Source organism: Hermetia illucens, chromosome 1 (assembly GCF_905115235.1).
Source record: "Hermetia illucens chromosome 1, iHerIll2.2.curated.20191125, whole genome shotgun sequence".
NCBI lineage: Eukaryota > Metazoa > Arthropoda > Insecta > Diptera > Stratiomyidae > Hermetia > Hermetia illucens.
In genome coordinates this window covers 159,447,861-159,475,010 of record NC_051849.1, presented here as the reverse complement: position 1 = coordinate 159,475,010, position 27,150 = coordinate 159,447,861, and the positions used below count along the sequence as shown (strand labels likewise).

General features: G+C 39.4%; 1 protein-coding gene across 1 annotated transcript in view; it reads left to right on the top strand.

Moving 5' to 3' along the window:
• Positions 1-27,150, top strand: part of LOC119660545 (cadherin-related tumor suppressor) — a 128,073-nt gene that overhangs the window by 19,168 nt on the left and 81,755 nt on the right. Inside the window, exons 4-5 of the mRNA XM_038069184.1 lie at positions 2,310-2,500; positions 24,635-25,574. Of these exons, the coding sequence (XP_037925112.1) occupies positions 2,310-2,500; positions 24,635-25,574 (1,131 nt within the window). The remainder of the gene's footprint in view (positions 1-2,309; positions 2,501-24,634; positions 25,575-27,150) is intronic.

The window sequence follows — 27,150 nt, the reverse complement described above, 5'->3', positions numbered from 1 at the left end:
ATAAATATACACAATCTATTGGGAAGCTATAGATGTGAGGAGCCTGAAATTAATCATGTAAAACAACTAGGGCAAGTGAGGAGAAGGCTGTGTAGTCTGTGCACCTTGTGAAAGTGGGATACGCTTTCAAAATTGTCCCTTTAGTAAGTTTGTGCACAATTGGAGCGATTTGAGTATAGAATTCAAGAGCAGGGCATCAGCGAAGTAAGAAGGAGGAGTTGCAGACGACATAAACAAGATTCACAATCGTATTATATTAAGTGGTTGCCAGTCAGGTTGAACTCAATTGCGGCACGATAGGACGCTTCTACTAGTTGCTTTACCCAAAGCCACAGTTACGATATCCAAAGCCGCAGAAGGTTTCGGCTTCTTCTAAAAATTCTGACTGTATGAACCTCTCATCGAGGTAATAGAAGACTGTATCTCTGAATTATAATAAAAAGATAAAAACTTCATTGTGCGGTTATATTATTAGCGGCAGCTAGCGGAGGAGAAGTTCCAGTTTTGGTTGCTCTCATTTAGTTTAGAATTTTTGCCTTAATATTTGATGTATTTGTTCACATATTTTGGTTTCTCACTTCGCTTATATCCCATTTTCAATATTTTGCCTGATATTTGGGACAATGACTTTTTTTATCATGCCTTTTTCCTTAGTTTTAGTCTTTAGTTTTAATCTTGCTTTTGAGCCCTGCTGTTTATGCTCGAAAAGCTATCGAGACAAGCGCTTTCATCACCTCGTAATTTCAAACTCCGAACTCAAACTTTAACACTATGAGTTCCCCTTCTTGCTGCGTGAAGGACAATTATGATAACGCCAAACTTTTTGAACATCTAGGGCTCAACTATCCGCCACTGAAAAGCCAGACACAACGAATCATGTCAACACGTATTTTTAAGGAGTTAGTTTTTGATGTAACTACAAAATCCGTTGCTAGTTACTAGTTCCTCTTCCGAGTAGAAGTTTGACCATCTCGATATCACAGTGAGAATTTTGTGCTGCTGTGTATTCATTTGCACTTGCAGACAATGAAAATGATACTGGATCTGCCACCAACCAATGGAACGGGCTGAATTGCCATCTTTCCATTGAACTCCTCATAATCAATAGATCAATAGAATAGAATAGATATCCGAAATATACTTATACAGATGCAAAACTATACGCGAAATATGTCAGATGAAGCATTAAGTCGTGTAACTGCTTCAAAGAAAACAGACCCTCTACTCCTCAAGGCTTTCCATTAAGTTGGACTTTCTTCTATGCTGAATCCAAATATGAAAGATATTCAACATAAACTTGAAGTCTTCGAGATTAAAAGATCTTATTTGGCTAAAAATTCATTCAGCATTCAGGTCGAGTCATAGTTCTACAAATTTACTTACGGTCATGGTTCCAAAAGGATATTTTTCTATTACGTCTAAACAGGGTAGATGGATTCCCAATTTAATAATTGAAAGAAAGAATTCATGAATGAGAAACAACGTAAATCCATCCGATAATCACCTGTTGACCCAGAAATTCAATACTCAAAATTACAATAAAACATAGGTCGTGCTCCACAGACTTGAAAATTACAGATATTACACACAAATGTGTTGAACAATGCTTACACCTTCACCGCAAATTTCAATCAAAAGATGCCCACCTTTACGGTGATTCCTAGCACAATAACTCCAAATCCATTCTCGATATAGTTCTCAATCAGCTTGGCGACTATTGTCCGACCAACTTTCTATGTACTTAGTCCGATGATTACTATAATCAATATTAGATTGATGGTACTGAAAGCATTCCTAGCGGACCACAAAAGATCGTAACACTGCACCTCGGCAGATTTGATGGAATGTAGGCAATTTGAAGAAAGAGTCACCTACTAAGTCAAATAGTTGACTTGGGTTTGGAAATAGATTTGCCTTTGCTGAATGAATGGAATAAAGTATATTTTAGCATATGACCTGTGCACGCTGGAGGAATCTTTAAGGGGGCTATTGGGAGGAGCTTGAGAAAACATATGCCGCACTAATTGATGAGCTTGAAGGCCCGTTTGAGATTGGAATATTTGGGTAGGCTTTAAACACATTTTATTGTCAGAGAGTAAATGTTCCTTGGATGAATTTGTATTAGCAAGGTTAGTCAAAAAACAAGAAAATATTTTTTTGGGCTACCCTCTTCCTTTTTGCTTCCCTGAATTGGATGTTCCCCTTAGCATATAAGTACGTAAGAATGCATGTTTGGTATCCATTCCTCAAGAATACGAACTTGAAGATAATATTTTCTCATTGTTCCTTTTTCATTTGTATCTTTCCAGGAGATAACGGTCGAATTGAGTATAGCATAACATCAGGTGACGATAACGATGATTTCGAAATTGCAACGAACGGTACCATACGAACGAAACGTGAACTCGATCGAGAAACAAAAAATTCCTACAATTTGGTTGTAACCGCAAAAGATTGTGCCAAAGAACCCGAGCAAAAACGTCTATCATCGACGGTTCAGGTATGTTACGTGAAGCTTTGCAATTTGTCTTTACACACATAATATTAGTTCAAGCCCTCTAATAGTGTGCACTTAGTACATACACTGTAATTACCTGAGATCTCTGGGGTAAAAAGTTTGTATTCTGCAATGTAGCTGTTTGAAAATGTTAGATTTAAACATGGACATGTTAAACGGAACATTCATGCTGATTGATAAGACATACTTAGCACGCCGTGCCGCAAAGGAAAATCTTGTCTCCGGAGCTGTTTGGTGAAATTGATGGATTCATGGAGCAGCGCAAATTTGTCTTCGTCAAAGTTCAGATAGCTGGAAATCTGACTAGCACTTGTAATGTCGGTATTTCCTCAAGTTAGAAGTTAGAAACTATTAGTTGATGATACGGAATAGAAATAAACATCGTCACAGAAGTATTACGCGAATCACTAACTCGAAAGAAACTTGCACACACTCGTATTCCATATCTATCCTGAAAGTCATTATGAATGCATAATTAATCAATAATCTTTTACCCATTGCACATTGAATTGCCCTGAAGGCACTAAAAGGAACCCACATGCTGAAGACCTTCATTTTAACTTAATTACATTATCTTTTCCAAAACTATCTTTTTGATCTGATCGTTTTTATCCTTAGAACCTGCAATGTTTGTTGGTCTCATGGCATGAGAATCATCTTTCCTGTTAAATTTTTTTTGAGATGATCTGTCGAGAAAATTCACTTACTTGTTTACAGTGCTTTCTGTTCCTACCGTACCTGCAGTATTTGCATCATCTCCATAGTTCCATCGCCTATCTCATGTATCAGCTGCCAACTCCACAATATTAAATGAACCACATCTAACCAGCTAATTTGAATTAAGCCATTAACTTCTTTCCAAAACTTTTACACAAACCCATCTAATGTTTTGTCTATTGCTTATGGACAATGAATCGATGTAAGAGTATATGAAAAATTGGGAATACATTTTACACATAAAAAGATGTTAGCGGATTTTATGACTGAGGAATGCCAACATAGACCAGGAGCCCTATAAGCCGTGCCACACCAAGACCTTTCACTTTTTGGTTACGGCACGAGTTTCGGCGTGACAGCTTTCTAATAGAACTTCCTACATATCCTACGGTTTTCCCCCGATTTTCCCAGCTGGTACCTATTTCCGATCCTAGTATGATTCCCTCATTTTCAGGGAAACCGTTTTATGCTAGATTGATTAGGAGAAAAAGATACTTCCCTTGTCAACATATTTTCAGCTAAACAAATGATAGTGGACTTTACGTGTACTCTTTACGTTATAGTTCGCATCCCTCTTCAGGCCTCATATGTAGTTCGCTCAAACTTGCAAAACAGGACTCGTAACCCTGGCGATACGCCGGCTCTTCTGCACCTCACAGTATCCTTGTCAGGAAAATGCTGCCAGCGGAGGTTTTGCCGCATTATGTATATATTTTTCAAACTTCAGCTTTATATTGACCAACACTCCCAATGTTTAATGGTTCGTTTGTGGGTGATCAAGTGGAACTACATCCATGTTACGATGTTGTGTGGCCACCCCTATTGTGTTCTGCAGGGCAAGGGTCAGTTCAGCTTTCAAATGAGTACAAGAGTTTACTGAAAAGATTTTTCAACTTTGTCATTTTCTGGAAATGAATCAATTTCTTAGGTACTGGTATTTTAGCAAATTCCTCTACAGTGCTCATTTTCCTGTAGATACGACTGCACATTTTTATGTGTTCTGTTTTCTTTCTTATTAAAGGTAATCTTGGGTCTTACAAAGCTCATTCCAAGGGTTTCTTTCTTTCATTGTATAAAGGGGTACTCTTAAGGAGTCAGAGATGCTAGAATACTCAGGATTTTAATTATTTATCTACCTGTCAATATATCTAGGAATTAACTATTTATTCTTTACAAGTGTCAAAAATTAGTACCTAAGATGATCCAAATTATGGTCAGACAGAAATTAATTCCACAGGAAAGAATGTTTCTTCCTTGTTATTGTTCTTGGTAATGCTATTCTTGTTCCTTCTGGAGCATGCAAAGGGCTTTGCACACGCAACTGAAAACAATCTATCCACAGCAATGTAGATGTCATTTAGTTGATGCCTCCATAATAGAGTTACGGTGGACGTTAAGAAAACTTGATAACCTGCGTAAACTAGGAACGTTAAGTGAAGAAGCTATAGACTTCAGCTTTATCGGAGTTATAAATGGAAACAGTCTGGTACATCATATTTAGGGCAGTATTAGAAGTACTACAGATTGCTTTGGTACTTCTGGAATGTAGGGAAGATCTGAGGAGTTGCATCACAAAAGGTTCACTGGCTTTAATTGCAAGAAATCCCTTACTCAAACGCCTATTACTAAAGCAGTGGAAACTATCTAGTTCTTTGAACTTAAAGCTATCCGAAAAATATCCATCCCTCTCATTCACTTGAAGGTGCAATAGAGAACATCAAGCTTGTGGTCATGCGTCCATTTCTATATCTCTCAGAGAACTACTTGCTGATTAGATAATATCTAGGTTTGTACATATTTCATAGCAAAGATAATTTCGAGTAACTTGTCCGAAATAGCATGATCGCCTCATAAAACAGAATTTTTGTCGATCGATCGTTATTAAACAGGAACTATCACTGCCAGTGGCAGTGATCTGCCCAGTGTTGAGGCATCTAAATATCTCGGGTTATGGCTATCAATGGAGAGTTCCGTTATTAAACGCGAAGCAACAGTAGCTTGATTCACTGAATGGGGATTTGAAAGCTTGACTACTACCTCCAGGTCAGGTTCCTGACAGAACCAAATGACGCAACTTTTGACGACACTGCTTGTAAACGAAGCAAAGGATAAAAAAGTAGTACATATTTCAAAAGAGTACTCTGTCTTAACCAGCACAAAAGGGTTGTAAATATAATAATCTTCACCGATGGGGCCGACGGGTCAAAGGGTAGTATAGGTCTCAGGGCGAAACGTGGATTGGTACCTAAGATGGAGCATAAAACCTGGGAAATGCCTGCTGAACCAACACCAACAGCTATACTACCAAACCCTATCTCCACCTACACGTGGTGACCGCTGGGAGCTCTTTCTTAACGAAAACCTGCAGACAGAGAAGGATGAAGGCGAGTCTCCCGCGCCTAAAAACGGGACAAATTGTACCAACTGCTCCTCCAGGTTGGGGGTTGGGGAGAGCTGACAACCCTACATGGAAAACAACTTGTTACGAAGCCAGAGGATCCTCGGACTGGACAGATTATACAATGATGATGATGATGATGATGGAGCCGATATGAAAGGCAAATAACGTTCGATGGTATTTCTGTAGAACGCAATTACGGCACTGGCATTGGAACCACATTTCAAATGTCTATTATTTCATTGGTCGCAAGAGAATGTATGCTGAAAACTGCCGTGATTACATCATTCCACTTCAAAAACTGGGAACAAGTTTCCCATAACGACAGGTGGCAGAGCGTAAATGCTGCTCGACACACCAAACTTTTCCTGCCAGAACCCAACATACGTACCGCAAAGTTTATCCTGTCGAAAAGCAGGAGGACTTGCAGGTGTATTGTGGGCATTCTGACAGGCCATAATTCACTAGCTGGGCATATGTTCAGAATAGGAATTACCGAAGATGATACGTGTCCCTCCTGTAATGAGGAAGCGGAATCCACGGAGCATTTCCTATGTGAATGCCCCGCCTATGGACGCATCAGGTATCAGATCTTTGGTGCCGATGTCCTCCAATTGCGACGGGTTGCATCACATCCACTAACGGAAATCCTGCGATACGTTAACGAATCCGGAATATTCCGTTAGACGGGGGAGGCGAGTACAATTGGCCAACGCGGCCTGAGTGCTCAGAAGCTGTAGCTTCTCCCCCACCATACACACACACACACACACACACACACATCATTCCACATCTCTAAAGCTTGTGGTATCATAGGAGTCTGGACAGAAGTCTCGGGGGACAATACAGAAAGTTGAATCTAGAAACTCACAAGTTATATTACATATATATGGGTAAAACTATTTATAGGAGTAAAACAAGTCAGGAAACCGGAAGCTGGACGCTTCAACTACGAAAGGTGTTGTGAATTTCTTATATAAAGACATTTGAGTGTGCATTCGTCCCATTACTACGTCGCACGTAATGTATGCATATATTATATTATGTAAGAGTATCCACTTTCGGGTGATATTGACATTCATAGTCTTGAGTTTGCAAAAAACGACGGCTTTTACCCACTATACTTTTGTTAGTAATAGTGCGATTTCCACCAAACTTGGTAGGATCATGCTTTATGTTATAGCCTACATCACAAAATCGTAGCGCTAAAATGAACTTAAGAGGGTTTTTGCAGCCAATTACTAAAAATTAAAGTAATATACTATTATTAACTTTATTTGAACAGATATCGGTATGGAAGGTATTTCGGAGCCCAGGCACCATACAGTGGCAGCTTCCTTGGTAGTTTCTGAGAACGGGTTCGTGAAAAAATGATCACATTATCTCCCCACCTTTCCAAAAAATATCAAAACTAAGACCGGCTTCGGAAAGTACTAACCGAGACTTGATTGATACCCACATTTTACACAAAACCTTAAAAGTGAAGCATATATAGTTTTATTTAGAAGTATATTTTTGAAGAGAATTGAGAAGCAGCTCCGATTTTTCATTAGTCAATTGTGATCAATTCCTCCTTTCACGCGACGTGGGATTCATTATCCTTCTAGACAGATGTAAATAAGAGGAGGATAAATAGGATGTTTTCACATTGGAAAACGGTTAAGTGGGATCCAACTCGTTTTGTGTACTTTTTTTACAATTAAACTTGAGGGCTATGACTTAGCGTTGAGACCGCGGGGAGGAACATTTCAAATCGTTTGGTGATGATAGGCAACTTTTACGTCATTTAAAAAGTGATACAATCATACTTATTTTGAACGCGTATAAGGTTTGGATGGCTTAGATAGATCAAATTGGAGTAATCACCTTAGGTGGGTGCAATGTTGACCATATCGACTCGAAGTCTACTGAATCGGTTTGGAAATAAAATTTTCTTAATGTTTAATACATCGTTTTTTCTGTATAGTAATAGTAACATCTTCTGGTCTATTACTGTAAAATAAGGGAGCCGCCTATCACGAACTTTACGGAAATGGTAGTTAAAGAAATTTTCTATCGTTAGACGCTTTCAAGAGTGTCACACATGGGATGTAGGTTCTTCCCTCTCATAAAAGCAAGATTTGAAGCTAAAGTGATCAACAAATTGGGAAGAAAGTAGAATCGAGATATTTCTGAGTAAACATACCACCACCATGTTGGTGGGCCATTCAATGTGACGATATTCTTTCTGATGGACCATCTAACAAATACTCAATTTATCGCCCCATCCTCCATGCTGATACTAGCAGAAATTATCCATCTATCATCAAGGTGTATTCGGCCCGCTTGCTTGCTATCATAAAATTCAGATGGTTGGGGCGAATTACACGCAAAACGCTTTCACCGTTAACCCGCACGAAGTTATAAATCCCAAGGTGATAAGTAGAGGCTCCAGCAAGGATCATCAAGTGGGGTCCAATGTTTTTTCTAAAATTAGACTTGCAGTATCGGCATGAGCTTCCACAACCATTTTTCTTGATTCCGGCCTGGAGATAGGAATGCAGCGATCGATCCGGTTTTCGTCGCAGATGACAGTATCAACATACATCTCCATCCTTGCAAACCGTCCACCTCACAGATCTGGAAAAATCTTAATTTTAGTTCTGTCCAAAGGCAAGTGGGACGACGCTTCGCACATAATTCATGGAAGGACAGATATAGTAGTAACCATTATATTCGACTGTTTCTATTAGTTATGATATTGTGTTGTTGCAATTTCATCTTCCGATTTCAATAATATTTCCTCCGTAATAATGAACCTTCCAAAACTATAAAATTGACTTTTAAAAGTCATAAATGGTTTGAAATTAGAACAAGCTAAAATTACTGAAAAAATATATTTTTGTTATCATATATATCGATATTTTGATATTGATGATGATGATGATTTTGTAAACGAAATGCTCCGATATCCTGACAGTTAGCCTTAATGTGGTCTGAAACAGAAAACCAATACTTGTTTCCACTCCACATACCCTTTTGCTCTGCCAATGTGCTTGTAGTACTACCTGAAGGGAATGCATGCAATGTCGTGGGAGTGTTGATTTGACAAATTTCCCTTACTAGAGCGTTTTTAAGCTTTCATGCAGAACAAAATGCCACCACATAATTAACATTTCGAAATGGCAGGATAGTATGAGGGCCCAAGAAGGCCGCTCCTCAACGTCACTCACGGCTATATATATGCTATTAGTGCGAATGTGATCTGCTGTGAATCCTCTATTTCTCGTTCTTCGAACTGTTATTTTTCAAATTTTCAGGCTACAAATTTTTTCTCTACAGTTTAAGTAATCCTCAATTTCAAACCGTTAAGATCCATTTTTGCATTCTATGTAGGACGCGATCTATCAAATCCAATCCAACCCCTGTGAAATTCTGTCGAACCTTGTTGCGGCTTTTAGTCCACAAAGTCTACAAACTCTTTTTAAAGTATTATAATTTCTTGTAATTTCACCAGCGTAACGTGCTGATCTCTCGAAAATTTCAAGCAAATGTCGTTGTACAGTCAAACGTTTTCCTCCCCGTAAATGGGTCCAGTACCAATACAACACATTAGCGTGATAAGTCGTCAGGAGTTTGTCTAATTGTCTAGCTGCCATCTTCAAGCCTAGGAGGAAAATAAGCATTGTCATGAGTGAGCTGAAAGCGGTCGATTGGGTGCATTTCGTCCATGTATGGGGCGAGAGTTTCTTGTCTTTCATGGATAAGTGCTCTCCATCAGATTTCGGCAAAGAAGGGATAGTCTTCTACTTGTCCCGGTAACCTTCTAAATCTGTAGTTCTTGTTTTTCGAAGAGTTGGTCGATTTTCCCCCGGGGCACGGCTGAGCCCTGATTTATGTTTCCTAAAGTTACTAAATCTGTAACAATTAGCTCGATGATGACCACATCTGAATGATCTTGTTTTACCGTCTGCTGCACATTTTTTATCCGGAAGATAATTCCGGTTTCTTATCTCTAGAATGCAAGCAAAAGTGGACTTGATGAGGAGGTAATTCCTTCCAGGTCCGAAATTTTCTCGGAAGCCCGAAATAGAAACTATTTAAGTAAGGGAATGATATTTGGGCTCCCAAAAAGTTTATCCTGGTCCTGGATTTTCTGTTTACGAACCTATGTATACCTGCTAAAAATCAGGCAAGCCAACTGCTAGTAAGCAAAGAGAATAAAATCCAGTCGGAAATGTATGTTCGTTATACTTTACTTATATTTATTATTGCGAGTACAGTGGAGGGAGATGTTTTATGTCGGATCGTTGCAATGGTTACTTCGGCAAGCCGAACAACTTATGCTGTCTTTCTTGTTGAGTTTAAATGAAGGTTTGCGGGATAGTGAAAAGTCACCTACAAATGTACAAATCTGCGAAGAGTTTTTTCATTTGTATTGCTGATTCCAATAAATTTGAAAAAATTCTCATCTGCTATAACCTACCCTTCTGAAATATTTCTTGCGATTCCTCCATGAAATGATGGTTTCCGACAATCTTAGTTAGCCACTCCGAAATAATCTCCGTGAGTACTTTTCCAATGTCATTAATAAACGGAATGCCAAGATAATTTTCCAGTAAGTTTGCATGAAATTAATCTAAGCAATAAGTTAATCCAATTCATTTCAAAACGCATCGATACATCTTTATTCCTCTTATGCCATTTGCTGTACATCATCATACCAGTCCCCCTATCCCAGCCTGTCAATCCTACACGCTATCTGCTAATCTACTCAGCCCTTATGCTGCTGCAAAATAATAATTGAAATCGATTAACACTAATTAAAATCGTGGAGCAGCAGTCAACTCGTCAGTACGACTTTCATAGATTACCACGGTGAAATTTTCGCTCATTCAACATTCGCGAAGTCACTAATGCTCACCGATAAATCTTCTAATCACTTGAAAGATTACACTCTTGACTCCAACTATCAATCGCCAATGACAGAAATAAGTAAAATCCATTGGTACATGGCCAAGGCATCCGTTTCATTGGCACCATGTAAATGCAACGTGTTCATTAATAATTGTACCGCTGCTGCTACTTAGGCCAAGAAATGTGCTCATAGAGATGTATCTAAAGATGGTCGTCTAGAGCTTAAGATTACCACAGCCTGGAAAAGTCGCAATAAGCTGCAAAGAGACGGGAAAAGATTATTTGGGTAAATATTGAACGTATTTCTATTATTAACATAAAATATCTGCATCAAAACGATTCAAAACATCAGTGGACGGGCCTCGGACATGCACAGCCAGAAGGAGTCACGATGCTGATAATGCTGAGCGAAATGCAAGAAATGTGTATCATTTCGATTCTGGACAGACTAATTCAATTTAAATTAATTACCCCATCAATTCGATAAATTATAAAGCTGTGTATCTATCCACCAAGACGTACTTATTCTGAGTTGATTTAAGTAGTGTCGGATGAGTAACTGTAGATTAAATGTCCTTCTTGTGATAGCTGCCGATAGTTGTCTCTATTGGTCGATGTACACAGTGTAAGGTGAAATGGGTTCCAGTTCTTGAGCATTGAAAGAAAGTGCGGACCGTCTATAATATTTCGATGTCAGAAACTTGAACGCAGCTTCAATGCTTGATGCCTCATTTCAAAGTTGATTTTTAATGCATATTTTCATTTATTTTATGTTACTGAATTGATTTTTAGACCTTGAAAGTACAAAGATGACACCGCTTGCTTGAAGTTTGTCACTAAACTTTTTTTAACACATTCATTAAGATCAGCCGCTTGGTGTAACCGAATATATATACAACTGATGAATGGTTCAATATTTTCTTATCAACAATAGTTAGGTTCTACATGATTTCGGTGAGGGAAATTTTCTTTTAACGCACCTAAACAGACTGCTTTGTACGTTAGTTATATTATAACTTATTTGAATTAAAGAGGCACATATATTGAGCCATTCAAAAGATATTTATGATCCTTTTGATCCTGCCGATGCATATTGGATGTTAAGATGGCACAACTGTGATGGGCGACGACCTTATAGACCATCTTGAGTGGCTGGGAGAACTACCACAAAAAGCCCAAAATGATGGCGAAATTGACCGCGAAGGTCCGCCAAAAAATGTTGAAGCTCCATCCATATTCTGTCGACGAGCACTTGCAAGCTTTGATGCTAGCCAGGCTCGGGAATGTTTGGCTCCTTTGTGTCCTCATGTGTCATATAATAAAACTTCACATATCCTTCGGTTTTCCGTCTCCTTATCTGGCAAAGGTGGTTTTTAATTTACCGCTTATATCAATTCCCAATTTTTTTTATAAGGCCGAACTACATTCTTCCCAAAAGACAAAAGCGCCGAGCTGGCCACTTCCCAACTTCAGCAGTTGGTCCCGATTATGCAAATTCTTCTTCTGCTGACCCCAACCTAGAACTTCAAATTGCAAGTCGGCACCGCAAAAGCAGAATTGCATAAAATTGTTCCCTTTTTTGTTGAAAGAAAATCACTATAAATGTCCCGTCCAGAAACAAATGACGGTTAGAGTACGCACCACGTCCATTTTCCCCTTCAATATACGCTTGCTCTATTAAGAAATTGTTATTAAGTACAAATTGGAATTTGTTGAAATGGAAATAGGCTTTTGGTTATAGGAAAAGCTATCAATTGTTTTGTTTGTTTGGAATAAATAAAATCATTTTGAATCTTAAATGTTGGATATAAATCAATTGAAAAGAGGAAATTGGAAAAGCTAAGAAGTATTAAAAAATGAGAAAATGAAGGAATACTGCTCGCCATTAAATGCATTCTCCAGTCAGATTGTACCCGAACAAAGCGGAGAAAATGTTGCATATATAGCCACGTACACTACAGGGGTATCCTCCAAGGTAATTAATGGCCTGAGGATGCCAGCACAGGGCAGGAATCTTAAAGGCCGCGCCTCATTCAATATTTGGGGCAGGAGAAGCATCGATTGAGGATGCGCTCCATCGCGGATCTTCCCTGCAGATTGCGGTACTCTGGTCCGGAATTTGACGCTCGCGGTCGAGCCGTTATTTTTATTTTCCAGATCGCGTGCTGATTATTTATTAGGGGCACGGGAAGTCCCGTGTTGATTATGTTTTTTAGAATCAGAAAAAGGCGATATTTTTGCCCTATTCACACTTTGTATTAATAAAAAATACATTCAGGGGAAAATTTTGGAAAACAGCGTCGAAAGTTTCGATAAGTAAACCAGTTAACCATTCGTAATGGCGTACTTCGAGAATGCGGTTGAGATATGTCGATAACATGTCCGCCATAGTAAACAAGTCGGGAAACCGGAAGCTGGACACTTCAGGTATGAAAGGTTTTGTGTATTTCTTATATGAAGACATTTCAGTGTGCATTTGCCCTATTAGTACGTAACATGTAATATGTGCATATATTATGTGAGATTATCCACTTCCGGGTGATATTGGCATTCACACCTTTGGATTTGTAAAGAAACGACCACTTTGACCTATTATAACTTTGTTAGTAATAGGGCGATTTTCATCAAACTTGGTACGATTGTTGTAGCCTACATCGCTGCAAAATTTCGTGGTACTAGGATGAACTTAAGGGGGGCTCTGCAGCCAAGTACTGAAAATTATAGTAATATATTATTATTAACTTTATTTGAAGAGATATCGGTATGGAAGGTATTTTGGAGCCTAGGCGCCATATAGTTGCAATTACCTGATTTTTTCAGATTTTTCGGTTGAACAGTTTAAAGAAATGATCAATTTCGACCCCCCGCACTGCCCATCTTTGCAACAAATGTCAAAACTAAGATCTGCTTCGGAAAGTACTAACCGAGGCCTTTCATTTGATACCCCACATGACTATATTTGGTGAAAAAAATCGACACCTCCCTTTTGCATGTATGCTCGCCCCTCCCCCCTTAAATTGAACATAAACGGATGTAACTTACTGTATGCGTGGGTGTTCACAGTTCCCACCTTCCTACCAAATTCGGTGTCAATCGCTATAACCGTTTCCGAGAAAAATGCGTGTGGCGGACAGACAGACAGTAAACCGATTTTAATAAGGTTTTGTTTCACACAAAACCTTAAAAAGGATAAGGTTACGAAAATTTTAGACGAATAACAATGTGCATCCAAAAATCCGATTTAGTATGGAAGGGATGAAAATGCACCACCTCATTAGTCGATTGAGTATACAAAAGAGTATACAAAAAACCTACAGCAACCCAGAGAACGATAATAGTGGGTTGGAAATATACTGTAGCACAGAAAATGACGACATATAACTCAATAGTGCCGAGGCTCTGTACATATCCTCTAACCAAAACAGGTTTTGATAGGCAAAAATATGAATCCTCAATACAGCTGAGAGGAATGGGTACAGGAAGGATGTCACAGAAAAGTTGTTAAGGAGGGAACAACAGCAAATATTAAGGGATCAGTATACAACATTGATTAAATCCACTAAAGGATAAGACAGGACAAGATTTTAAGAACACACAAAAGAGGCAGAGTATGGTGAAAGACTTGAAGCGAATGCGGTTAGATCTGCGGTTGCATCATCGAAGGGGGGGGCCATTCGGTAACAAGCTACAACTTAGAACTAGCAAGACATGTAAACATGGCTCACTTACTGGATACCTCGGGGAACTGGAAATATTGCGGAACGGCTCAGAAAATGGCTGAACACATACGGCGGAAATTGCGCATCAAAACTCATAAAAATGATGTCCTGCTGAACCAACTACAAAGCTATCTGTTTTTTATGACTGAAAACTACGACATCAGAAACAATAATTACTTTTAAAACCCCTCAATGTTTTTGGAAAAGTAAAGGCTTTTGAAATCTCAAATCCATCAGGTATATCCAGCTATTGCCTGGAAACTACAATAGCACTCACTTGCTCGATTAGATATTAGATTCAGCTCTAAAATCCGATCCCAATAGTTAGGTCCTCTGGGGAAAGCTTACAGAAGGGTCTCTGACACTCCATGGGTAAGGCTGAGGCTTATATGAATTTATTTTTCTCCACGTTGAATATGAATTTAAAATGCACCACCTCATTAGTCGATTGAGTATACAAAAGAGTATACAAAAAACCTACAGCAACCCAGAGAACGATAATAGTGGGTTGGAAATATACTGTAGCACAGAAAATGACGACATATAACTCAATAGTGCCGAGGCTCTGTACATATCCTCTAACCAAAACAGGTTTTGATAGGCAAAAATATGAATCCTCAATACAGCTGAGAGGAATGGGTACAGGAAGGATGTCACAGAAAAGTTGTTAAGGAGGGAACAACAGCAAATATTAAGGGATCAGTATACAACATTGATTAAATCCACTAAAGGATAAGACAGGACAAGATTTTAAGAACACACAAAAGAGGCAGAGTATGGTGAAAGACTTGAAGCGAATGCGGTTAGATCTGCGGTTGCATCATCGAAGGGGGGGGCCATTCGGTAACAAGCTACAACTTAGAACTAGCAAGACATGTAAACATGGCTCACTTACTGGATACCTCGGGGAACTGGAAATATTGCGGAACGGCTCAGAAAATGGCTGAACACATACGGCGGAAATTGCGCATCAAAACTCATAAAAATGATGTCCTGCTGAACCAACTACAAAGCTATCTGTTTTTTATGACTGAAAACTACGACATCAGAAACAATAATTACTTTTAAAACCCCTCAATGTTTTTGGAAAAGTAAAGGCTTTTGAAATCTCAAATCCATCAGGTATATCCAGCTATTGCCTGGAAACTACAATAGCACTCACTTGCTCGATTAGATATTAGATTCAGCTCTAAAATCCGATCCCAATAGTTAGGTCCTCTGGGGAAAGCTTACAGAAGGGTCTCTGACACTCCATGGGTAAGGCTGAGGCTTATATGAATTTATTTTTCTCCACGTTGAATATGAATTTATTTATTCTCCACAGTTCCTGATATTTTCCACCAGTGACACTACCTTGCATATGCCTAGAGAACTAACCTGTATCGGTTTCCACAAAATTAAAGCTCTTGGGAAATCCATAAAATGAGTCCCTAATTCCTTGCAGAATTCGTCAAGTGTTTGAAGGAAAAAACGGGTTCATAAGCACATACACATCGGGCTATCTACTCATCATCTCCTGGCTCTGCTTATTATATAATCTATCTAAGGTTATTCCAAAAAGCGGTAGTAGTCGTAGTTTTCTAGAATGTCGAAACTCACATGACTTCCAAATGATCTTGAAAGTAATATTAAAAGTGAGCTGATATTAGATCTTAGGTAGTTTAAATCTTTATCGAAGATATTCTAGTTCTCTCTGAAAGCCAACGGTTCGTTGGCAGAAGAAACCTTGAGTTGTCTTTGCGCTGATGAAAACCGTTGTTTATCAGCCACCAAGAGGAGTCCGTGGGCCGAAAAAGGAAGGAGAACATTTCTAACCAAATCCCGTCAATCCTTAAATAAGACAGCGAAATAATCTTTTCAGATGCCTTCTAATGCTTCCATATTTTCGGTAGCATCTGTGATGACTCCCATTGTAACTGCGGAAAGAATTGTTATTCGTGTGCATGTTACGTCCTCCTCCCTTTGGAATGAACCTCAGTTCCCCATAATTTCATTCCAGTAATGTGCAACACTGCGGTATTGTGCCGGTCTTTAGCCTGCATCAGAACTTTGAGGCAGATTTCCCTCCTTAGGGAGATTGTGCCTTGCGAATATCATTAACATTAATCCAAGGACTTTAATATTTATCCTTGCGAAGCGTTCCTGTGTGCAAAAATTCAGTACGGGATGCATGAGAGAGAGGACTGTTTTCGTAGACTTACACGCGATCGAAATAAAAACATTTTCTTGCATTTTCCTTCGTACTATTGTTGGCAAACAATATGCTGTTTTTTCTGATCTTTGTCAAGGTTTCGAAATTCAAGTCTATTACGTTTCAATACACATTTTAAGGACATTTAATAATTCAATATTTCAACATGGCTTATTTATTATTAACTATTACTATTAATTATTCAAATTATTCTACGACTCATAACCGGCGCAAGTTTCATGAACTTTTTCAAGATTTGACGCTACGCTACGATTTCCAGAACTATGTTCCTTCAGAGATAAGCTGACCTTATCTTCGAATTCAGATTTTCTATTACAACCACATTTTCAATTTTGCTTTTGTTGATTTGCAATTGTTTAAAAACGCCTTCCGCAATAAAAACTCTATAAGGAGTGAGAATGGTGATTAATTGCGACAACATTGTCGACGAGCCTTTAGATATACCAAAATCTATAGTGAAACTCCGAAGGTATCTAGACCTGATTGCATCTTATCACCTACACTCCATATATTCTAGACATATGGCGACTGTAATTTAAAAAAAAAATGTATAGCGACTATAAAATGCTAGATATTCTGTAGCATATTGAAGTAAGCTGCGTCCCAGAGACGTTTTTATCCAATCCTTGGAAATTTTTCATGAAAGCATAACTAACGTAATGAAAATATAATTTTCTATCCTGTACGAGCGCACACTGTATTCCCCACCGGACCAGAGCTCATTCGCATATCAAAATAAACGAATGGGCACATAAAAGATATAATTAATTGAAGTTTCAACTCTGTCCTAGGTTCAACCCTATTCCGGTGAGTATGCACAACTACCTGCTACCCATTATTGCTGCGGCGGTTGGTATGGATAGCATGATATCTTCATCCGAAGCTCTTGACTTTTACACAAATATTCTTGATTCTAGTAGCCATTGTAAGGCCTTCCCTCTTCTTCTGTCGTCCTCTTAGATAGCTCAAGAAAAATGTTTATCATCATTCTATAAAAGATACAACGTCCTCAAGTGGAGGATACATTTAGTCATTTTTCGCCGTGAAGAGATACAAAGATATGCAAGCAGCACTCATTCACACACTTGAATGTCACTGGTATTTTATTGCGAGTGATACTTGTTGCGAAATAAAAGCAGACCATTCCGGCAGTGCACGAGAAACATCATCATCATGGTCCTCATCACCGTCCTGGTGGACGTCGTCATCAGTAAACTCTATTCAGAACGACTTTACATACTCCAGAACATTTTTGAATCGGTTAAGTGCAGGAGTAATGAGCGAGGCATGATACTGGCGATGCTTTAGATACTTTTGATTCACTTGGCGGAGTGGTTTTCATTTATGCAAAAGTAAGATTGCACTCAGAACTGGATATCTTCTAAATATGAAGTTATTCTAGAGGATCGTTTGTTGTTATAGCCTTTACTTGATCCAGGTGATCTTATGGTCGCTTTTAGAGGCAAAGGCGAGTGTTACAAGTATCTGGTGTGTCTTATAAAAATATAACTTTGAATGTTTTCATCGTTTTTATTGGTAATTTTCATATCTTAGTGACGTTTGAATTTCATTTGGCACTTGAATTCTGAAGACTTAGTAACGAAGAAATACCATACAGTTTACGTACTTTTGAATGAGACCCACAATTCCAGGTAGAACTATGGTTTATGGTTACGGTTGAGACGTTGTTAATATAATTTCTACGAATAGTTATCCTGAATGAAAAATGATTACTGCAACATAAAGTCTAAAGTTCGACTATATAAAGAAGCACAAAGGAATTCAGTTGAGGTATACGTAAAACCTGTGAGGCCTGTCTTGGTCTAACGACGGCGTCATCCAAGGATAAAACCTTAAAATTGATTTGCTATCTCCGTGGATGCATATTTTTTTGCTTGGGTTATGTATGTATTTACTTCTGACTCCAACTATTGGTATGCCTGTTTTGCACAAATTATTGAATGGGTCATGGGATTTACATCATCTGCGCACGCTTTTACTTATGTGAACTTTATGAAAGACAGCCAAGTGATCACACTGAGCCAGCCAATCATGTTATGAGGGATAGCAACATCAATAATATACCCGGGGCAACCCTTCTTATCAACAAGAAGGCTGTATTATGCCTGTTCATGTATTACATCGGCAACATTACAGTGTAGGCAGGAAGGGGGAAGGATGTTATAACGTTTCTAACGCCGAGCCACAAATTTTGCACTCTTTCATTATCAGATTTCTATAAGTACGGACAAATAAAGGTAGGCTTCCAGCAACTCAGAGGATTGAAAGATCGACCTTTCAGGTTAAGTGAAGTCAGCCATCAATCTGCCTTGCAGACAACCGCATTCAAGAAACTCGCCTAACACTTACTGTAAAAAAGCTTGCTGCGAGTCATGCGGCGGGCTCATCCGTTGCACGTCAGAATTGTATTCAAATTCGGCCTTCATCCACGGTGATATTCCGAATGCATATGCCATTAGTAGGCTTGTTGTGTTGTTACGCGTTAATCGTGCTGACATGTCCCCTTGCCATGACTGTCGCCAAAAACCTTACTAGTTTCGGATCAATACGATAATAATAAAGATATGCCCTGCTAAAGGCCTTGGGATAAACAATACAGTGGATATATTTCTTTGGTTTCTAATTGCCCCTCTTACAACTACAGAACGAAACGAAAATGAATTGCTTTTCGCAGCCCCTGAATCCAGTTAGGCAGCCGTTCTGATGACTGCTCTGCAGTAAGGGAAGGTAAAGACTAATGACTTATACTGGGTAATACTGTATACCGTGTACTGGTTAATTTCTCGCAGTGGAAAGTCCGTATGCCATCCAGCTTAAGGCCCTTCAGTTTTTCAAGCTTATAATGGCTCATCGAATCTCCTTTTCGGTAACTTCCGCAGCAGCAAAGGCAACCCGAATATTTTGTTACTTTCATATCCGGAAACTGCACTATCTTTACACTATGATAGGATTCGTAGAGTCACCTGAAGAAATTCCAATTATTCTGCGCTTACATTACATTGTGAACGCCGCATACGACAAGGAGCATGATGTTGTATATGCCTCTGCCGCTGTAATTGAAGATGATATTTGCTCAGTCTATTTCATCCGTTGCCTAAGTGAATCTACTGAAGTGGTCCCCGTTGTGTAATGAAACCGCTGCAGCAGGCAGGGTCGTACTCCTGGTCTTCGTGGCGTGTAGACATCAAGTCACCCCATCATATGCATTACACGAGCCCGAGTGAGCCACCAAATAAGGCTACGCTCGCCTGTTATCCGTACCGGCTAACTCCATATTTTATGGGGTTGTCTTTTAATCCTGAGTGCCAGGTATCGTGATGGTTTTCTCAGTGAGTAGCCTATAAGACCACAAGTTCTTGCACTTTCCTGATCTACCCTCTGAGGTGGCGCGGCGTCCATCTGCTATAGTGGTTACTATTATTATTGTAAATAGACTACCTGAGTTATTTAGCCGGAAATTACTTTTTAAAGATTGCCACTGTCTCGTTCTTGACATTCTTATAATTGAGCAGAGTAATTTTTAAAAACTGTTTGTTAAAAAAAACCGTAACATAGCAGACATCTCTCCTCTAATCTTTGTCTATAATTCAAACAATGTTCGAAGGTATTTCTGGTATCTACTAACCAGGTACTTTATTACCGTGTAAAAAAGCGTGTCCTGGCATTATTGGTAAGCTTTGCCTGCGTTCTTTTTGGAAGTTAATTTGGCCGCTATTCTTTTTCTTTGGGGCTTTTGCCGACCAGACTAATTTTGATGGGAGGTTATTCGGCAAAGTCAATTATCATTGATATTATCTTATCGTGTCAGAAAATATTGGTGCACGTTGACGTCTTAATTTGAGTATTGTTTTCGGTGCATGTTTTACTGAGAATAATTGATCCGTTGCCAATCAATCGTTATTACTCACAATATGTGTATATTGAAAGACTTGTAGGCATCTGAGGCATACGTAGAATCAGACAGTAGAATCAATCATGTCACTAAAATACTGCTTCGATTCTAAAGTCGAGAATACGAAAGGAAGAAGTGAAATCACTAGGGCAGTAACCACGTGAAGTACGCAGTATGCAGGCGGATCTAGGGCAGAAGACCGGATCGTGGCTAGGTTAACATACCATCCCTTTTGAGACAAAGAGAATCTACGAAGGAAATAAACACGTGATAACATCAACATTCTCTCTCACCGTCAGGCGGCATTAAAAGTTATCGTATCGCCTGTCCGGATAGCTGAGTAGTTAGAGCGCAAGGCTGTCGTACGGAAGGTCGCGGTTCAAATCTCACTGGTGGCAGTGGAATTTGTATCGTGATTTGACGTCGGACACCAGTCGACTCAGCTGTGAATGAGTACCTGAGTCAAATCAGGGTAATAATCTCGGGCGAGCGCAATGCTGACCACATTGCCTCCTAGTGTACCGTTACGGTCTTGAATGAAGTGCTCTAACACACTTCAAGGCCCTGATCCAACATGGGTTGTTGCGCCAACGATTATTATTATTATTATCGCCTCAAGCCAAATTCAAACTAGTGTGGGAATGCCAACAAACCCTCAGAACGCTCGCGGGTTTTTGATATTCGATATCGATATTTACTTGGAATGGACTAGTCCGTCGAGTCACACTAAGAAGAGATAGCCCATTTTGCGATGAGACATGACAAAGAGATGAGGTCATCAGTCATTTTAGTTTTTCATCTCTGAGAAATACGGTACCCAGTTTGTTGTTTCCTTGTTCTTTTCCGTTGGTAAAAATTATACCCGATCCGTAGTAGTTAACTGCGTGCAACAGCAATAGAATGCTGATGTTTCGCATAATGCTACCAGAAAAAAATCCCACAGTGCACTCATATGGTAAAGGGGTTGCACATTATAATATCAAAAGGTGGCCCTATTTTGGGTTCCGAGTTCGTTGTCATTCAATTCTTCCAGTCCAGTGCTCGGAGCGTCTTGGCCTCACCCTAATCTGAAAGGTCAGTTTGGTTGGTTTTTCTGTGTTAGGGCGAGGAGGTCTGCTTTTCCTCGAACCGTCTTTTAATAATCAAATACCGAAGAAGGAGTTGGCTGGACAATTGCTAATGCGGCTTACAGTTTTCTAAAAATATTTTTTCCGCTTGTTCCTAATAGAGTATGATTTTTGTTAAAATTAATTAGGCTACGGAATTTTAGAAGGTAATGTGAATTTTGTAAAATTGCTCTTGAGCGCGGTCGGATCCATGCTACCATTTTTACCAAATTTCAATTAGTTCTACCTCTTAGTTGAGAAAGAGAACTTTGGATGGTTTGGTAGGTATCTTTAAGTACATGAACTTAATACAAGCTTAAGCGATTTATCAAGCTTATCAATGGCCTTTAGGTCGTTCTCCATATACTTCGATGTTCATGACAATTTTATCAAGTGGTTTCTCATCGCCTCATGGTGGGTGCAATCCTACATTGATCGCAGATATCCTTATTTTGGACATCACACTTACACTATAGCGAATAGTGGAGAGGGAGGGCTCATTATTATTGATATTTCGGCACCCAGAACAGACAGGGCAAAAGACCACGCAGTGAATGTTTGTTTCGAAACATTCTTTTATGCGTCGATCAGAAAGGACGCCAATTGTGGAGCTTAACTTCGTGCTAGTTGAGCTGATGCTTTAAAAGAATTTTATGATGTAGTTCACCAAAGGTGGAGAGCACTTATCTGAGACATATAAGTGTCTCACACTGTCACTGACAATGATAGTGTATGTTTATTGGGGTTGGTTGTCAAAAATTCAGTCCTAGACCCAGTTGTGTGAGGCAATCATCCAACTTTCGCGGTAACGCTAAGGAAATCTCACCTACATAGAAAAATGTGAAGGACGCTGAATGTTGGAGGTTGGAAAATCTCCAAATGTCTTCAAGGAAATCAAGAGAAAAACTAAGGCAATTTAGAAATCTTCGTAAAGAAAAGACCGGGCTGCCTGCAGCTTACTCTCACAGAGAGCAAGTTAAAAAGAGTCACTTCCATCTGCGAAATACATGAAAACTTCTACCCCGGCGTTTTGGCAAATAGAAACAATATATTGCCGCACTACTGAAGAAAAAAAGAAAAAAAGATTGCTTTAAGTGCCTCAGTGAATAGACAGATTCCGACCCATGAAGGCGCGTATAAGTCGACAATGTCCACAATTCCCTGTATTATTGTGATTGCGATTGATTATTGTGTGAAATAGTCACGACATTACTGCCTCAACACTAGGACATTATATCTGTGACCGCTTCTACTGCTTATTGACTGCTGCCAGGGAGGCACCACCAGTAACTGATGATGAAGCTCTAGACACAATTCCCGGTCTAGAACGAACACCTTAGAAAGCATTTAAGCTGACAATTAAGGTAGCCGCTCCTTAAGAGAGGGGTTCTTCCGTAGAGTGTCAAAACGACAAAGGCTTTAGCTGGTCCCGAAACCGAATAACCATTAAAGTAAATAATCTCCTTACAAATCAATTTGTTCCCGAATACAGTGGGGACTGGCTTCTCGAAAAATGATTGCATGTTAAATATGCAATATCATATATAAGATTTCGCTACGGAACATTGTATATGATAGAAACTCGCAACTACAAGTGCCTAATCAGACCGTTATTGGCGAATTTGTGAATGGTATCAACTTTGCCATAACATCTAATTACTTTGGTGATAATCTAAGTTTACCCGGACGAGGTCATTTGTCTATTTATGTCTTGGCTACTTATCATCGGCATGCAGTTTGTCGAGCATAAAACGGAGGTTCTTCTAATAACAGATAATAATCCACCAACTTGTTAGTGACCGCGTTATCCATTCGCAACCATCACTATAATGCCTCGGAGTACTGCGTTTGAAGGATATTCGACCTGAAGTATATACTATTAACTGAACACTTGTATGAATGCTACTGAATACAGGTGACTCTATGCATAGTCGGTAACTACTTGCTTCACGATCTCTAGTTCAGTTTTTTCATATGCGGTACCAGTGTAGACACCGGTGTTTAGTTTTATTTAAACTTTACCGACTTCAAGCTGTAAACCGACTACAACAACAAAATTGAAAAAATAAGATTCATTTCTGCTTGCCAAACAGAATAGGAGTAGGCGAGGAATGGATGGTGCACAGAAAAGCTTATCCATAATATAAGTAAGTGGACTAAGCGAAGAAATCGTGATGTGGACTACGATCTCATGCAATTCCTGACTAGACACGACTTATTGATTTAACATAGGCGAGTCCTCCTACTCTCCTACGTGTGAAGGCGAGGAGAATATGCAGAACTCTTTAGGATCTCGCTAAACAGTGGGCATACTATGTTGCGTTCTTAAAATCGTAAAAACATCGTCTGCTGAAGCAAGCCAAAATTGAACAGAAATGTACAACGGAGATTGTCGCAAACATTTCTGTACTAAATGGTAGTGGTTGAAGCCTCACGTATTAAGAAGACATATACAGGGAAGGAGGACACCAAGAAGGGCATAGATTGGATTCCCGGGAACAATGTCAGAAGTTTCGGGAGGTTTTTGCTAGTAGGTATCCGGGTTACCCGTGCACAATTACATATACACATCCGTGAAGGATTTTTCCATATAAAAAGGGGATAGGCAGACGAATAGGCTGGCAGGCAGTCAATTGTTTCTAATTAGCCTTGTTCAATGTTACAGAAAAGTTTAACTACTTTTTTAGGGGTTCTTCCTTTTTCGAAACGCTTGGAAGCCAGCGTTGTTACTAGCATCGCATCGCCACTTATTTAAAAAACTGTTTAAGATTTTCTCCGTCATACGTCGTATTTCAGCCGCCTAACCCCAGCACTTCCAGCTTTTTAGGTGGTTCCCAAATAGATTAGGAGTGAAAATATAGAATTTTCAAACGCACGGCTAGTTCCGCACTAAAGTGTCGCACCAATCATAATTACGATAAAAACTTTCGCTCACTCGTTGAACGAGTAGTTTTTGCAGATTCCCGCCTTGTGTTGATCTAACATAAAACCGCAGATATTCTCGAACTATTATAATCGAAATGAAAAAAAAAGCATTTTTCGCTGGAATGAAATCGTTTTATCCTTTTGCTCAGATAGCTGATATATATACTGTTAAATACATTCCAATCATATTTGAATTTAGACTAACTCATGCAATATTATTGTCATTCCAGGTAACCATCGTTTTAAAAGATGTGAACGATCAGTCTCCTTCCTTTACATCGCCAAACGAAACTTCAATCATGGAGAACATTCCCATCAACACAGTCGTAATGGCAGTGAAAGCTATTGATCGGGACGAAGGACGCAACGGTTATATTGAATACCACCTATCCTCGGATCCACCTGTACCCTTTACTTTAGGCTCGGTTGACGGCCTCCTCAGGGTCTCAGGTCGTCTCGATCGAGAAATTCGCGCATCTTATCTCTTGACCGTAACAGCGCGAGACCGTGGTGAACCACCCCGCTCGAATCAAACTCAAATCCTCGTTCGAGTCCTCGATCAAAACGACAATAGTCCAGTATTTGATCCAAAGCAGTACAGTGCTTCGGTCGCTGAGAATGCAAGCATAGGTGCTATGGTGTTGCAAGTATCTGCAACTGATATCGACGAAGGATCAAACGGTCGTGTTCGGTTTTCTATTGCCGCAGGAGATAATAACCGTGATTTTAGTATAAGCGAAGATTCCGGAGTAGTTCGTGTTGCTAAGAACCTGAACTACGAGAGGAAGTCACGATACACTCTGACCGTGAGAGCCGAAGACTGTGCAGCAGATGTTGGTGGAGCTGCTGCAGGAGAGACTCGTTTCGACACAGCCGAATTGACAATAATCATAACAGATATAAATGATAATCCTCCGACATTTTTGGATTCGCCCTACCTAGCTTATGTTATGGAAAACGTGATACCACCTAACGAAGGATATGTGATAACAGTTACTGCCTACGATGCCGATACTCCGCCGTTCAACTCACAAGTGCGGTATTTCCTCAAAGAGGATGAAACCCATTTATTTCGGATCAACGCTTCAAGTGGAGAAATATTTCTGCAACGAGCGCTGGATCGTGAAGTGCAGGCAGAATACATGCTCACTCTAGTCGCGATGGATACTGGTAAGTCATTTATTTCCTTCTTTATGAATCGCGTATTTAAGATTAATTTAAAATATTAAGCAATAGCCTTTCCTAGTAAGTCAAAAGGCAGTTATAAAACCAGATACTGGGGATAAATTTGGGTTCGCCTCTTAGCGCAACATCAGGGCGGTTTGCAATTCTTTTGTTCTCAGTTTCCTGCCAGTTCAGCATTGCCTGTATCAAACGAAGTAGACATGTAAGGACGTCAATTACGGGCGTTTCCTAAAGTAAAATTTAAATCCCTGCAGGGACACCTGACCGGACCAACAGTAATCATCACAATTACTCTCTGTGCATTCCATCTTACCTTTCTTGCCGTATAATCTTTCTATATGGTAATTTTACTACAATAAAAAATTATATAAATATGATGTCTGCGCTTTATTCACGACCCTAAGCGCTGCCTGCACTCCCCGCAATGTACTCTTAATGAACGTCTCCCTTTCTCTCCTTCCCGACAAAAATAAAGATTATAGTCATATTTTTTGCGTAATTTTTGTGAGTCTTAAAAAATTTACATGTTTTAAAGTCTTATCACATTTTCGATCGATTTATGATCCTGTTACAGGAAGAATCGTGAAGGCTAGCAACAATCAAGTGGAACCTCCAGTGCTGTTGCTTCTCGTAACCAATGCGTTCTACTGGTTGCATCGTTGTCTTGTCTTCTGCAATCGTGGTGTATAATTTTATGTGAAAAATGAAGCAAATGGCAAGAAGGAGAGAATGGAACCACCGAAATTCGCCTCGGGTGCATCTTATATGAACAAAGTATCGAGCGTGTTGTTAGCGATTGTGCACTTGATATCAAACTTCAAACGTTTCCAAGCCGCAGGATCTAGAATTTATTCTTAATCTTACACGGGAGGTTCTTCGTTTGAATAAGAGCTGAGCAAGTTAAGTCGCTTCATGCTCGTCCATGCGCAGAGCCATCCGATCTAGGCACCGCCCCGTTTTACGGTAGAAAAACTTATGGAGCATCCGGGGTCAGCCATTGTGCAAACAATGCACTTGTGCAATGTGTAATAGTCTCCATTGAAGAAGAGAAATTAGTGAGGAACCATGCATGCAAACGAACGTGTACACTGAATTTCTCCCCTTTGGCTAATTATCATGACGATCCAGCCCACTTAATGACATACCACGAAGTGCACATATGGTCACTTTAGTTTTATGGGTGGCGTTAACCCGTTGTGTGAGTTTGTCAGAGACTCTTGATGGCTTTTTCATGGGAAAATCGTGATATTTTTCGGCTGAAATATATTTTTATTAAGTCAAATTTGACATCTTTTGCTTTTTGAAATGCAATGGACCAAATTTCGCCCTTCTTTTTTGAGGAAAGACCTGCATTTAGTAGTTTAACAACCTTTTCCTGGTTTATAACAAATTCTTTCAATTCTTCGTTTTGTTTTTCATTTGAAGATTGCATTCGCATATGCATGTATAGATAGATTGAAATCGTATTTAGATTTTTTGGACATTTTGGGTCTAATCAAAGTGAGATACCGAAAATTTTAGGAAAATTTAGGTTGCACAATTTTCACAATAAATCACTGAG